This window comes from Anabrus simplex, chromosome 3 (assembly GCF_040414725.1).
Source record: "Anabrus simplex isolate iqAnaSimp1 chromosome 3, ASM4041472v1, whole genome shotgun sequence".
NCBI lineage: Eukaryota > Metazoa > Arthropoda > Insecta > Orthoptera > Tettigoniidae > Anabrus > Anabrus simplex.
The window spans coordinates 510464302-510481184 of NC_090267.1; the positions used below are offsets into that span (position 1 = coordinate 510464302).

Genomic DNA, 16883 nt, shown 5'->3' on the forward strand with positions numbered 1-16883 from the left:
ACATGAAACCCTTTGCTTTTTGCATTTTGTCTCTAGATTAAGTCAAATTCACAAATCACTACATTTTCAACAGTACCTAGCAAACTAAAATGAAAATCCACAGCCTGTTTCCAGTCATTCGACCGGGTCAGGAATGGAATGAATGAAGCCCCCATCTAGCGGCGAGGAAAGGAATTGTGCCGGTTGCCAAAGCCTGTCGCTCTCTTCTGGGGCAATGATTAATGACTGACAGATGAAATGAAATGATACTGAAGAGTGTTGATGGATTGAAAGATGACAGGAAAAACCGGACTACCGAGAGAAAGCTTGTCCCCCCTCTGCTTTGTCCAGTACAAATCTCGCATGGAATGACCGGGATTTGAACCACAGAATCCAGCGGTGGAAGGCCAGCGCGCTGCCGTCTAAGCCACGGTATAGACCTTAAATAGAATAGAATATGAAGTCTTGCGAAGAATACGAAATCTTGTGAAGCAGAAGTGAGGAATGACGAGGTGACTCGAAGAGAGCGGAAGCACACACAGAAGCATATAATGTTTCGAGTTTGAATACGAATGTACAGCGCCATCGGTTCTAAAGCACCCTTCGATTATGGAGACACGGCTGAATGGATCCCTCGCTGAACTCCTTATACCGGCCTTGACAATCGCTTGTGAAGCCCAGCCACTGCCTGCTCGATCTGCATCCAAAGCCATTGGGTGCATAGCGAGCAGGCAGTGAGCCCAGCATAAAGCTCTAGTTGGAAAGTTTCACCATAATGCCGCTGGAGCGCTGGCCTCCTAGTCACTGACAGGAAGCTGTATACAGCAAATTAACACATTTCCAGTTTTATTTATATTGTTTTGCTGTCTTAATTGTTGGCAATATGTTCACAATGAGGTGCTTGTTGGCTTGATATTGAGAGCTGATAGTTATGCGCTAGTGAGTTTAATTTTTTTATTGTGTAGTGTGGCAATTATATTTTTAAAAATTATGTTTACAAATCTTGGGATTTGTGACATTATTGTGCGCCTTTTTGTACTTCGAGCAGAAATTTTCTGCAAACAAGAACAAATGTAATGAGTGGCTCAAAGTGATTTCTTTCTGTAATTTCGTCCTAAACAAGAATTTTAATTTATGTGCTAATTCATTTTTTTAAATAGTGTAGTGATTTGCTTTCCTTTAACTGTGTTTGGAAATATTTGAATATGTATTGCTGTGTATCTTTTTGTATTTTGAACAGGAAAAAAAAGAGCAAAGGGACACTATTATTTCATGAATTCTCTGTAGACCAAGACAAAACTACGGAGTGGCTCAAAGCAGTTAGCACTTTCATCTTATTTTTCCGGTTCTATTTTGGGTATTCTTCCTTCTTTCTTTCTCTCTTAATCTATTTATCCCTCCAGGGTTGGCTTTTCCCTCGGACTCAGCGAGGGATCCCACCTCTACCGCCTCAAGGGCAGTGTCCTGGAGCGTGAGATGTTGGGTCGAGGGATATAACTGGGAAGGACGACCAGTACCTTGCCCCGGTGGCCGCAACTGCTATGCTGAACAGGGGCCTTGTCTTGGGGATGGGAAGATTGGAAGGGTTAGACAAGGAAGAGGGAAGGAAGCGGCCGTGGCCTTAAGGTAGGTACCATCCATGCATTTGCTTGGAGAGAAGTGGGAAACTATGGAAAACCACTTCGAGGATGGCTGAGGTGGGAATCGATCCCCCTCTACTCAGTTGACCTCCCAAGGCTGAGTGACCCTGGTCCAGCCCTCGCACCACTTTTGAAATTTTGTGGCAGGGCCAGGAATCGAATCCGGACCTCCGGGTGTGGCAACTAATCACGTTAATCGGGTATTTTTAACCTCGAAATTTTCTTTCACTGAATAATCCTTTAGGCGGAGTCGTATATGCCATACGACAGCAACACAACACATTTTTATCCGAGATAATCTGAACTTTAACATTTAAACACTGACAAGTAAGAACCATTACTGTTTTTTTTTGCTAGTGCCTTTACGTCGAACCAGCAGGAAAGGGCTAGGAGTTGGAAAGAAGTGGCCGTGGCCTTAATAAAAGTACAGCCCCAGCATTTGCCTGGTGTGAAAATGGGAAACCATGGAAAACAATCTTCAGGGCTGCCGACAGTGGGATTCCAACCCACTATCTCCCGGATGCAAGCTCACAGCCGCGCGCCCCTAACCGCAGGGCCAACTCACCCGGTATTTAAAAATTCTAGTGCAAGGTATGAATGAAATGTAATCTGAAACTATAAGTATTGCAATTAAAAATTTACACATGTTTGAGTCAAAATATTTATGTTATCCATACAACGAATATAGAAAAAAGTAAGACTTTTATGTTTTGTCCAGCCCCCTTCCTGAGAGCAGCACTTGAAGAATATTAAAACTCTAACTGAACAATAACTCTTAATCTCAAGATTAACATTAGAAGACAAAAGTATTTTGGTAAGTTCTGCTATGTATCTAAATGCCATGATAATAAAATCAATGACTATTATTCCTCACAATTAAGGAACGTCAGTTGGACTACTCCATCTCTCCGCAGTTTAATTTCATGACGTTATTTTGGCACATATCTATGAAAGTAGCCTTTAGGATTAATCATTTTAACAGTATTAGTCAATGTAACATACTATTTTATTCCCTAAATTACAATAAATCGGCAATCAGAGTCAATATCAGAACGTCAGCTGGACTTCTCCATCTCTCGGTAGTAGTTTCATTTCACGACATTATTTTGGCAAATATCAATGAAAGTAACCTTTAGGGTTAATCATTTTAAGCATTTTAAGAGTATTAACCTATGTAACATTCTCCATAAATCTAAATTACGATAAATTGACAATCAAATTCAATATCTTTTCCATAACGAATTAGGTATTTCTACTGCAAATAGTTAGGCTGCCAGCGCCACGTGTCGAACTGTGTAACTACTCCGATTACAGTGCATGGACCCGATTGTAAGGAGCTGGCTAGAGCGACGCATCAAGTCGGACGTGATGGAGACTAAAGTTGGCTGAAAAAAAGTACACATTAGATTCCAGCACATGCTTATGTCAGCAGCTCCCATACAGTCACAGCGATGCACTGAGACCTCTTTCCATTAGCCTGTGCTAAAAGACAGATGAAAAAATGCCGTGTCAGTCAAGACCACGTCTTTCATCGACCTCACTGTTATTGGGCATCTCCAATCTCTACAACTTCTCCTGTTATATTTGCTCGGCCGGGTGGCTAATCATTTTTACCTACAACTCCCGCCGACTTCAAGCAAGCATATAGGCTGACTCGGGACTGGCAGTTGGCCTCCCCATTTACGATCCTTTCTTTTCCTACCAAAATGATCACTACTATCACCACGACCTCCGTCCGCATCTCTCCTTTTGTTTCTCTCACCTCGTCTACGTCTTCACATCCTTCTCCGATCATGTCCTCCTTTCTCTTAATGCCACTGGACCGCCCCATTCATCTTCAACCGCTTCAAGACGAACCTGCCAGACCACCGGTTATGACTGCCAACGTACATCTACCTTCAACACCCAGTCATCTTCAACATCAGCCACTTCAAGACGCACCTGCCACACCACCAGTTATGACTGCCGACGCAACTCTACCTTCGACACCAGGCATGTATATCTGCGTCATCCTTCCATTTCTGTATCAGCCATACTACGAGAACTCAACACTGCACGCATCCCAACACGCAGAGCTTTTCGCATCAAGAACCCCACTGGACCCACATTCTTGGTTCGACTTCACCTAGCTACAGAAGCAGACATCCACCATCCTCTCATCAACAGAGTATATCTCTTCAGGCATCGACATCGAGTTGAACCCTCACGCTCCCCTCCTCGAACATCACCTAGGCCCACACGATGTCGCACCTGTCCAACCCCTCCTCCTCAATATATATATATTCTGTTTGCCCACCCCCTCCCTCCATTTGTTCCTTCTTCCCACCACATCTGCAAGCTGCCCTTCTTACACTCTTCACCACTTCGTTAAGCCAGATCGCTGCCACACTCCTCTCCAATCAACTGCACCTTGACACTCTTGAATAATCTTCCTCATTTTCTATGCATCCTCCTTGCAAATCCCCTCTCATTCTTTCCTCCAAACTTAAAATCTTCACATCGCTCTACCCACCTCCCACATCTCCACACACCAATGTTTTCATCACAGCTCCGGCCCAGGGTGTTTGCGGCAGTGTTTTGAAACATAGTGAAGATCACAGTTCACTGAATTGTTCCACTCAATTACAGCTGGGAAATATATCCCCGAGTACTTCTAACTTGCTTCAGAGCATCTTTGGGGGTTGGTATCCCTGATGGTCCTTGGGTGAGCCCAGGAGCGTCACCTCGTGCTGCGCTCTGTAGGTACCTACACCAAACAGTACAAGTCCTGGGTGATACCGCACGAGAGGCCGCTCAGTCCACCTGTCTGATAGCAGCTTAAGCCCCTTTGAGGAGCCGCGTCAGCTTGTGGTGCAGGTGCCCTCGTTGGACGTAGAGAGATTCGTTGAGGCCACTGCGTTGGCTACTTGGAGCCACCAGCAGTGCCAATGCACTATGAACGACTTTGTCTCATTACCAAAAATTGATGCCTGCCTGGTCATCAGATGATACAGATGTTGATTCCCACAGGGAACCTGAAATATTTGTCCCGAAAGAGTAAATTTATAATACCAATAAAAATGGTCCATTACTGGACATTATAAATTTTCCAGCTAACTCATTCCTGGTTGCCAGCATTTCATCCCAAGATGCTTCTAAAAGGTGCTGAGTTTAAATGCACACAGAGGGTGTACCTCCGGTACAGTAATATCACCCCCACCACCTCAGACATTGTAGTTAAATAAAGTGCTGGTTGAAAATGTTCTCACAACTGTGGTCATAACACAAAGAGTAAATTTGGTGGAGTTGAAATGAAAGGATAAAACAACACATTCAGAAAATTAAACACATTGTTGGGGAGAGAATTGCTAGAGTTAGGATGTGTTGCACATCAAGTGCAATACGGTCAACCAGTGATTGCTTGCCCATTGATGTTGGAGCTGTGATAACATCAACAGTCAGGGTGGAAGAAGTAAAAGAATTCTGTGCATTTGTGGATGTTGAACATAAACAAATGCTAGGGTACCGGTACAGCAGAACAAGGTGTTTGTCTCTCATGCCTACAGTAAACGGAATCTCAGATGTATATCCAGGCTTACAATCCTACTTTCTCAGTCAAGAAAAAGTGCTCTTCGTTAAGGAGAAGTTTTCTCAAGAATTCTGTCTCTGAACTGTGGCTAAACTTCTTTTATGCACATGCTGCCACATTTCATAATGTTGTTTTGAAAGTAGAGGGTGATAAGAACATCAGCAATTAAATTGATTGATGCAATGAGTTACATAGAAGAAAATCACATTGGTTTATTCCTAATAAAGAAGAGTGACTTCAACTTCACTGGAAGAAAAAGGTTTGGTTAGAAAACAAAGAAAACAGGAAACTCCTCTGATATTTTATTAAAACTGTGTTCAATATTTAAACCAGTAGTTTAAAAACTTCAAGTACTTAGAGATTTTTTCTACTGGGATTCACTGAAGCATGTTCCTGTGTTGTCTTAGAATAAAAAGAGTGTTGAATTCAAAGCCAGATAAGGATTCTTTGAAATGGATAAAGATATTGAATTATTTTATGAGTGTTCCTATTTAACAAAGTATGTAATAGCAGGAGGAAAAAAATCTGGAATAGCTTGGATAATCCTGTAGGTGTAGATAAATGGTGGACAGAAATCTTTGGACCCATCCATCCTTCATCAGCCATTTAGTACATCCTTCTTCTCTACCAAGTTGAAAGGCTATTTTCCCAAGTAAACGGAACTTGGTCAATGCAAACATCTCAATTAAAAGTAAAAATTCTAAGAGCTTTTATGATGATCAAGAATAATTTCCAGCAAACTCGTAATGAGTTCTTGAACTTTCTGAAGTAACCTTCACCCATTTATTAAGGAAAACAGCATAATCTAAAAAGTATAATAAACAGTAACATCACTGTTAAAGAGTCCTAATGACTTACAGAATAAGTAATGTAATAATAGGCTTACTTCGAACATTCATTGAATTCTGCGAGACATTCCACCTGCCAAAAGCTTTGATTATTGACATTGTACTTTCTGCCTTGAAATCATCAATAAGTTCTTTAAGAAACCATCTTCGGTGATTTTCTTTAAAATTCAATATACTTTTATTTACTTTTCCATTACACAATATTACCTGGTGTTAAGTATACTTTGTCTTTTAAGCCTCTAAATTGAGGAAGTTGATATACAGTATATATACTAGCTGATGTACCCATGCTTCGCTATGGAATTCTACATTGTATACAGGATTCTAGGTTTGTGAGTAAGATTGTATTAAATTGCATAGCTCTTAATGTTACCCTAGAAACATGATGGGAAAGTCACCAAACGTCTTTTCTTATGTGAAGGCTGGCTTAGATTCATTGTAATGGTAGGCCCTTTCTCCTACCATCAGTTACAATCAAGTTGGGGAGTTTTCGTTATAATGGCAGACACTCATTCTACTCCTGCTTTTTTTACATCCTCAGAAAGACTGTCTTAGTGGTTTTCCCAACTGAAATCAACATAGGTCATTACAATGATGTCAGTCAGAATCTTGCGATTACAAGCAATGCTATCATATAAAATACTTGATCAAATGAAAAACCGCACATTTTTTTACTTTTAATGAACAGTACTATATTGCCGATCTAACAGTCCAAAGTTCCAGAGCTGGAATGACCAGGACGCAGCCGTGAATACTCTTTGATTTCAGGGGGAAGGGGAGGGGAGAGAACTATAGAATCTCAGGGCAAAAACTATGCCATTTTACTCATCTGAGTAGTCGATGGGTCAGAAAATTTTAATTTACTACACTGGCAGGGGGAAAACTATCTCACTTGGATGCGAATTTTTCTTCCAAGCCAGAGGAGAAACCCCCTCTTTGCTGCTAATTTGGAATAAAGTGAATGTAGAATTTTATAACAGAGAAGAGGAAGAAGCTTTTCTTAAGAAACGGCTCTTTTCAGGATTGAATTTTGAGTTATTTAGTGAATAGTGAGCTATAATTTGGAATAGGCCAAAATTGTAATTTTAGACCAGGTCATAAGAGAGCCTCTGCCATTATTCCGTTAAGTGTGCGCACTGATTATTCCAATCAGTGCATTAGAGTAGGGTTTGAATAGCTGGAATACTATGATGAACCACAGCAGTATCAGAATATGTATCAACCAGAGGAATGGCATGTTAAAGAATAAAGTTATCTAACTTCCCAGTTATTTACTGCTAATATTCAGGCAGGCTGTTATACTCGGTATGCAGCAGTTATCCCATCTATTGGAGATGAGTAGTAGTATAAGAGACAAGGAATACCACAACAAACATTGGTCAATATAATGTTATTGTTGATCAGTTTTATGAGCTTTCGATATTGTAGGCCTTCACAATTGAAGTGTGATACGGACCATGAAACTGATTTTATGTAATTGTAGGCCTTCACGTTTAGTTCTCTTCCGACTCTGAGATACCACTCTTATCATAACTGGTACGGTAAAACTGAATAAAGCAAATGATCAGAAATTGTATTCTCTAGAACTTCTGTTATGTACGGTAGTACTTTTTGACAGTTATTTAAAAATTAAATATTAGGCGCCTTCCCCTAAACTATCATTTCATCCAAGGTGAATAAAATTGTTTATGGCTTAGACTGTAGTTTTGTATTCCCCAAATCTTTATACCGATTTTGATTAAATTCTGTTTACCCATTTTCTCGTGACTCAGCGTTAATATGGACTTGGCAACAAAAAAACAAATTCATGAATATCTCTGATGAATATATCATAGACGTTATGGTAAAAATGTATGTATATGACAAAAGATTGGAAATTTAATTCTGTATAAATTTCATTATGCAGTATTTATGAATAACACTACTATTACCAATATAAATGGTCTGTTATTGGACTACTAATAACAAATATTTGAGAATTAAATTTCAGACCTTCCCCTAAACTACCATTTTACTCAGCATAATAAAATTATTTATAGCCTAGATTGTAGTGGCTCATTCCTCACCTTTACATAACGATTTTCATTAAATTCACTTCAGCCGTTTTGTCGCGATGGGCGTACGTACATACATACAGACATTTTCTTTGCTAGTGGCTTTACGTCGCACCGACCTACACTTCTATCAAAAACTAACTGAACAAGTCCTGGGTGTCTTTCTACCATACTATCTCTTCTTCTTGTCAAATTTAGCCAAATCATTCTCTTTTCACCAATTCAATTCAGTATCTCTTCATTCGTGATTTGATTTATTCATCACAGCTTCAGCATTCTTCTGTAATGCCATATTTCAAAAGCTTCTACTCTCTTTCTTTCCGAGCTAGTTATCATCCATGCTTCACTTCCATACGATGCCACACTCCAGAAGAAAGTCTTCAAAAACATCTTTAAATTCCTATATCAATGTTCGAAGTGAGCAAATTTCTTTTCTTTAACGAGACTGAAACAAAAAAAGTCAAATTGCCTCAGAATCAAAGAATGCATCAGGCAGCATTCAACTGTATATTTGATTTTGCTGTGCACCATTCCACAGGCCAGTAAACCAAGGAAACATGAGTAGCTCTGATGTCACTGTGCTGTAAGCGCTGGGTGTTACAATACGCGCTGCCACTCTCGTTTATTTGAAGTGTTGTTTATTATAATCAAGTGTGATGAATGTTTGTTAAAATACCTACCTGTAGTGTGTATGGCTGTAAAAATCCAACTAGCAGAAATCAAAAGTTCAGAGAGAAAGAAATGCATTTCCATAGATTTCCAAATCAAAGTAAGTCACCACGTAGGTTCAGCAGTTGACCGCAATTTTTCAAGAGGAAACATTTTTCTCCTGGTTAGGGAGTTACTATGTGTTCAGTGCATTTAAAAAATACAGACTATGATGAAACAAAACTTTTAAAAATGAAGTTGATGCCTATGGAAAAGGTACAAGGTCCAAAGTTGAAGCCAGGGGCTGTTCCTTCAACAGGATGTCTGACGCTCACAGATGGATATACTTCTCATGCAGGAATGTTAATTGATATGGAAGCCATTTCATAAAATACACTGTGGGAGTACTTGTCAGTAACTAAAAAGCAGGCTAGAAAGATTTTTTTTTTTTTAACGGTCTGTTTTACGCCACACTGACACAGATAGGTCTTATGGCGACAATGGAACAGGAAAGGACTAGGAGTGGGAAGGAAGCAACCGTGGCCTTCACATTGTCTAATTCACAACAGCATTTGCCTGGTGGGAAATCATGGAAATTCATCTTCAGGACTGCCAACTGCAGGTTTCGAACCCACTATCTCCCAAATAATGCAAGGTGATAAATACATGATCCAAACCACAGAGCCACTTGCTCGGTGGACGGAAAGGTACAAGACTAAAAGATGAAGGGAGTTTGTTGACACTGTATCAGACAAAAGTGATAATGATAAAGATGTAGCCTACACGACGTTCAGAAATATATGAGTGAAAATATATTTTACCAGAGAGACACGAATGTAGTTTAGAAAAGCAGCCCAGCCCTGAACAGTGGGCAATCACAGTTCATCAATTTACCCAGGAAGTGAACTGTTCTTAACAAATTAAATGCCAAGTTCTGTTGGTTGGATTTAAAACTGTCGGTCAACGTTTCTTTGCCGTGTTCATTGTTTCTAAGCTCATGCTATGCCTTGTCATTGTCAACATTTCACAATCTAAAATAAGTCTTGTAAATGAGGGATTTCTTGTTATACACATAAATTCCTCTCAATTCACTGTTTTACATTGTCTAATTCATAATAGCATACAATTTCTTCATTTGTAACCATGACGGTACACTCATAACATTTACACCAAATTCGCGGGCCGAATACACCTGTGCTGTTTAATATATCCATGTCAAGATCGCTATCTGAATAGGCATCCATAAATGTCGTACCTTCTGGCTCAGACTCATGTGGGCAAATATTATTTATATCCACTATAAGTGTCTTTTTTTTTTTTTTTGCTATTTGTTTTACGTCGCACCGACACAGATACGTCTTACGGCGACGATAGGATAGGAAAGGCCTAGGAAGTGGAAGGAAGCGGCCGTGGCCTTAATTAAGGTACAGCCCCAGCATTTGCCTGGTGTAAAAATGGGAAACCATGGAAAACCATCTTCAGGGCTGCCGACAGTGGGGCTCGAACCCACTCTCTCCCGATTACTGGATACTGGCCGCACTTAAGCAGCTGCAGCTATCGAGCTCGGTACTATAAGTGTCAAAATAATCCCACTAATAATGGCAACAAAAGAACACGGCAACAGCAGATGGAGTGCGGGAAAAGACCGCTCGAGTTTATGCTCAGCGTCAGGGCTGCCAGGTAGATTCGACAGCACCATGATGTCACAAGCATGTAATATGGGGTGGACGTAGAGGCACCAGATTAACGGCATTGTTATAAAATGCCCATATTACATATTTAGAAATGAATAAGGAAATACATGTTTTTGTGTTGTGTTCTCCTTTAAGAAAAGTCTTCCTTGCTTGTACTAGTCTACATTTTTAAGTCCTCTTTACTTCGGCTATCCTTAGTTATTCTACTACCCAGGTAACAATATACATCTACTTCCTTTAAGAATTCATTTCCTAATCTAATATTTCCTGCATGACCTCACTTCATTTAATTGCAGTCCATTACTTTTGTTTTGGGCTTGTTTTTTTCATCCTGTACTTCTTCCCGAAGGCTACGTCCATACCATCCAGCAATTTCTCCAGACCTACTGCAGACTCAGATAAAATAACGAATCATCATCTTCATTTCCCATTTCCAGCTTCCTGGATCGGGTTGTGAATCAAGGACCTTCATCGCTGCCTGTCTCTCCAACACTCTCCTGCTTTTTTAACTACATCTTCTGGTTTTCTTCCCCTCTTCTCTATGCACTCCCACACTGCATCTGTCCAACCCTTTTGGGGCCTTCCTCATGGTCTTTTTCCTGTTAACTTATCTGAAAAAGCACTTCTTTTTTTTTTTTTGGCACTCCTATTCTCATCAAATGCCCATACCACTTTAGCTTTGTTGTTTTGATCCTGTCTTGAAGCTCCAAGATTCCTGTACTTTTCCTTATCTCTTCATTTCTAATTCTATCCTTTCTGGTCTTGCCCTGGATACCTCTTTCAGATTTTATCTCCGCTGCCTGTATTCTACTCTCCTCCCGTTTTGTTGTAGTCCACGATCCAGCTGCATAAGTTAATATGGGTTCAAAATAGGTTGAATGTAATACTTTCTTACACTTCTTCAGGACATCTTGGTTCCACAGACTACCCCCTTACACTCCGGTAGGAGCTGTTTGCTTGTTGTATTCTTTTCCCAATTTCCTCGGTTATCTTTCCATCTTCTGTGATCATACTTCCCAAGTACTTGAAACTTTTAAGCACTTCCAGAATTTTACCATTCAGTTTTATCTTTCCTCTTCCTTCCTTCCTTCCCCCTGTCATCACTATTGTTTTACTTTTCTCTGTGCTTACTTTCATCCCAAATTTTTCTATCTCTTGATTCCATACATCTACTTAGTTTTCACTTCTGTTTCATCCTCACCCCATATCACTATATCATCTGCAAACAACATGGCTTTTGTTGCCTGTCTTCCCAATCTCTGTTTAATGTTCTTATGAATTTCATCCATGACTATGATGAATAGTGTGGGGGATAGTACACTTCCCTGTCAGAGACCAGTTTCAACTTTAAGCTGTTTTGTTTTTCCTATACTAGTCTTCACACTACTAACACAACTTTTGTACATAGTTTTTATCATGTGCACTTCCACTCTTTTTACTTGTTTTTTCCTTAAAGTGTCCCATACCAACTGTCATAAGCATTCTCGATATCAATAAATGTCCGCACTATTTTTTTTCCAAACTCCCATCTTTTTTTCCATCATATGTCTTAATGTAAAGGTCAGGTCAAATGTTGATCTGTCTTTCATAAAACCATACTGTTCTTCTTCCATTTCTCCTTCTAGCTTCCTCCTCAGTCTTCCTTCTAATTTACATTCCTTTTTATCACCTTTTTAAAATATCAGGATAATTAAATCCTTTCCCCACTCTTCTGGGATCTCTTTCCCTCCAGATTATTGTAAATAATCTATAAAGCCACTGTATCCCTATTGGTCCTGCTGCTTTTATCATTTCCGTAGTTACCTCATCCATTCCTGCTTCTTTACCGCTCCGCATCTTCTGCATGCCTTCTTCTATTTCTAACATCGATATCTCCTTTTCTTGTTCTTCTTTCCCCATTATTTTTTCTTGCTCCTTCTCCTCTACCAGTTCACTGTATTTAATATTTAGCAATTCTGAGAAGTATTCTTCCCATCTTTTTAGTATGTTGTCTTTTTGTGTCAGTATCTGCCCGGTTTCAGTTTTACAAATTTTGTATCTTCCCTATTTTGTAAACTATTCTTCACCAAACTATACAAAACCTTTTTCCTTCCCTTTATATCCTCCTGTTTCTCTTCTTGTACTATTTTCTTACATACCTTTTTGGCTTCTTTATATTTCTGCCAATTCTCTGTACTATTGCTGCCTATCACTTCCTTCAAGCTATTTGTTTCACTTTAACTGCTTCCTTTACCCTGCTGTTCCACCAAGGAGTCTCCTTTTCCTTTTTCCTCCCTTATAGTCTTCCACAGGTGTTTACTGCACACTTTACTAATCCATTTCTGAAACATGTCCATTCCTCTTCCACACTGTTCACGTCTTTGGGAATTTCTTTCTTCAGATCCTCCGGAAAATTTTCTTTTATTTTTTTCTCTTTTAACTTCCATCCCTTTATTTTTCTTTCTCTTTTTCCTATTAACTCTGTAATTTTACCAAGTCTTAATTTGGCTACCACCACTTTATGGTCTCCTTCGATATCTGCTCTTGGCATTACTGTCACATCTTCCAGTTGTCTACGTTTCTCCTTCTCCACCAGAACAAGATCAATCATTGTCTTTGTCTTTCTGTCTCCCCAACCACATCTAGTTCTTTTTTTCTAAACCACATATTGCCAACAATTAATCCATTCCTTCTACAAACACCTATCTTCTTCATCTTAGTTTCCATAACTATAGTGGCCAATTATCGCTTCTTTTCCCTGTCTGTTCCAACATGTGCATTCATGTCTCCCATTATTAAGTATAACTTCTTTGTCTTCAATACAACTTTCCCATCATCAGCAAGGCTTGTACAGGTTCACTGGCTTCATTCACCTTCGTTATAAGTATACCATAGGACACCAGTATCATCGGCAAATTTCAGAGTTCTGATTTCCTCTCCTTGAATTGTGATTCTTTTTCCATAGGAGACAGGACAAACTGCAGCCTTTCCTAACTCCTCTCTGAATTGCTGCTTCTTTTTCATAGCCTTTGATTCTTATCACTGAAGACTGACTTTTGTACAGATTATAGATAATTCTTCTTTCTCAGTATCTGATTCAGATCACCTTCAGAATCACATATACCATATGTTGACTAATGACAGCATCTGAGTTTAAAAGCTATCAGTACATATTGTACGGATGATGTTATTCTATGTAGAGTAATAAATAAGTTACAAGATTGTGAAAAACTGCAGAATGACCTCGATAATGTTGTGAGATGGGCAGTAAGCAATGGTATGATGATAAACGGGGTTAAAAGTCGGGTTGTGAGTTTCACAAATAGGAATAGTCCTCTCAGTTTTAATTAGTGCATTGATGGGGTAAAAGTTCCTTTTGGAGATCATTATAAGTACCTAGGTGTTAATATAAAGAAAGATCTTCATTGGGGTAATCACATAAAGGGGATTGTAAATAAAGGGTACAGATCTCTGCACATGGTTATGAGGGTATTTAGGGGTTGTAGTAAGGATGTATAGGAGAGAGTATGTAAGTCTCTGGTAAGACTACAGTACAGTTCCAGTGTATGGGACCTCACCAGGATTACTTGATTCAAAATTGGAAAAAATCCACAAAAAAATAAAGCAGCTCAATTTGTTCTCGGAAATTTCTGACAATAATAATAATAATCATATGGCCTCAGCTGCCGGGTGCAGATATTTCAATTTGATGCCGTCAGGCTGTCCGCTCGTCAATTTCAACGTTCTGTTTTACTCTAGGCCCACTAGATGGCAGACCAAGTAAACCGAAAATCTCTTGGGCATCTATGGCCGAGATTTAATGAATTTTGTCGGGTAAACACCAAAGATCTTTTACATGCCGACATCGAACAACATGGAGTGTTGAATGAACTTTCTTTTGCCCTTCAAAAATCCGAATACCTCTGCCGGCTTTGAACCCGCTATCTTGAGATCCGGAGGCTGACACTCTACCACTGATCCACAGAGGCAGCTGATTTGTGACAAAAGAGTAGTGTTACAAAAATGTTGCAAACTTTGGGCTGGGAAGACTTGGGAGAAAGGAGACGAGCTGCTTGACTAAGTGGTATGTTCTGAGCTGTCAGTGGAGAGATGGCATGTAATCATATTAGGAGATGAATAAGTTTGAGAGATGTCTTTATAAGTAGGAATGATCATAATATGAAGATAAAGTTGGAATTCAAGAGGACAAATTGGGGCAGTTAATCATTTACAGGAAGGGGAGTTAGGCATTGGAATAACTTACCAAGGGAGATGTTCAATAAATTTCCAATTTCTTTGCAATCATTTAAGAAAATGCTCGGAAAACAACAGATAAGGAATCTGCCACATGGGTGACTGCCCTAAATGCAGGTCAGTAATGATTGTATTGAGCAACTTCCATTTTCTTTGCCAACAGCTCACTCTTCCAAGCCTTCTACTGGTATCCTATGGTATATTTATAATGAAGGCGAATGAAGCCCGTGAACCTGTACAAGCCTTGCTGACGATGGGACAACCATTATGGAATGGAGTGAGCTTGTGGGTCCCTGTTCTCTTCAGTGCCATCTGGAGCTTCACAGGTAACAAATGCCATTTGTGTAAGATTAACATTTATATTCTATCTACAAGAAAAAATTTTGATTTTATTACTCTGTGTAATGTTCATCAACATCATCAGTTGACCGTTTCCAGCTTTAGCTAGGTCGGGATGATAACCTCTCCACTCCAGTGAAGCAAAAGTAAAATGGCTTGCCGTGCCACTGTATGGAATACTTTCCACTCTGCGCTATCTCACTTGCATTTGTTCATGTTGTTAAGACTCGACAGGTTGACTATTTTAAAAAATATATACAGGGTTATTCAGCTCATTTGCTCACCTCAAATACCAGGTGTAGGCCTATGCATAAGTCTTTTCTGGTTTCACTAAGAGATGGTGCCAGCGAATAGTATGCAGCACATGAATTTGGAACATCTGTTTGTTCGTCTGACATTAACCTAGCACACGCAAGTTGAGTTCACCAAACACTAGCATCTGTGTTGTATTGTTCAGTGATCATGTCAACATTTGTGCCTGAAAAATAACATTTATGGTATGCATTGCTTTTCTTCTTTAATCAAAAGCAAAAGGCTATGGAAAGTCATTGTTTGCTGGTAGAAACATATGGTTGAATGCACTCCATTGATTAGAAGTGTGAGACATGGTTTCGTCAATTTAAACGTTGTGATTTCAATGTAAAAGACAGTGCGCGCTCTGATAGACCACAAAAGTGCAAAGACGAGCAATTGCAAGCGTTACTGGATGATGACCCAACTCAAACTCAACAGCAATTGGCACAAGCATTAAATTTGTCACAAGAAACAATCAGCAGACGTTTACAAGCAATGGAGAAGATCAGTAAAATCAGTAAAGGGGTCCCACACAATTTGAATTAACAGCAAATGGAAAATCTCAAAACTCTTGAAGCCTGGCAAACCTATTAATGAACAATGCTATCGCCAACAAATGATTAATTTAAATCATGCATTGAACGAAAGACAACCGGAATGGACCAGAAGACATGGCAAAGTGATTTTGTTACACACAATGCGCCATCTCACACAGCAAAACCAGTGAAAGACACCTTGAAATCGCTTGGATGGGACATCCCTCTGCACCCGCCGTACTGTCCCGACCTGGCGCCATCTGACTATCACCTCTTCGCATCAATGAGGCACGCGCTCAGAGAACAGCACTTCAGCAATTTCGAGGAAATTGGAAAATGGCTCATCGAATGGTTTGCTGCAAAAGACAATCAGTTTTTCTGGTGTGGTATTCATAACTTACCTGAAATATGGGTGAAGTGTGTATAAGCTGATGGCCAGTACTTTGATTAAACAAAAAATTAAATTCCCTTGAAAATTATGTGTTTCCTTTACCACAAAAACCAGCAAAAACTTATTCATACACCTGGTATCTTCTGATCCGTTGAAGATATAGACAATCTGTTTCCAAATTCGAAAATTGTGTTAAGGGGCTCATAAAATACTGCCCAATTTGTCTCCATAACACATAATTACCAAGAAACTGGTAGATTTTTTTTTTTTTAATGGGACTATAAGAATTTCACGCAACAGAACAACTAAGAAATGAGCGACAATTTCAGTGATGTGCTTATTTTACAAATCTGACAAGTACTTCTGGAGATATTAAAGTGAAGGCATTAGACACTTGCTGTAATATTGCATGCTCACCCTTTGTTGATAAACAGACATACCCTAACCACTGACTGTACATTTCCCGGTGTGATGGAAGTGGTTGATAACGAAATATTGCTCATAAAAAGAAAAATACCTGAACCATATTGTCTAAACAGCAGTGTATGTTAGCATACCAACGTAATTTATTCTCAACTCGGCTACTGCCTGCTGCAAGTACAACGATCTTAAATGTTGACTTTGAGGAGGACAAAAGAGCCCAACAATAATGTTCTCCA

The 16883-nt window shown here is 39.5% G+C and overlaps 1 protein-coding gene across 2 annotated transcripts in view; it reads left to right on the forward strand.

Annotated features, from left to right (window-relative positions):
* Positions 1–16883, forward strand: part of LOC136867498 (monocarboxylate transporter 7) — a 104391-nt gene that overhangs the window by 5259 nt on the left and 82249 nt on the right. For both annotated transcript variants that reach the window (XM_067144708.2, XM_067144707.2), the window contains exon 2: positions 14828–14990. In XM_067144708.2, coding sequence (XP_067000809.2) covers positions 14828–14990 — 163 coding nt within the window. The remainder of the gene's footprint in view (positions 1–14827; positions 14991–16883) is intronic.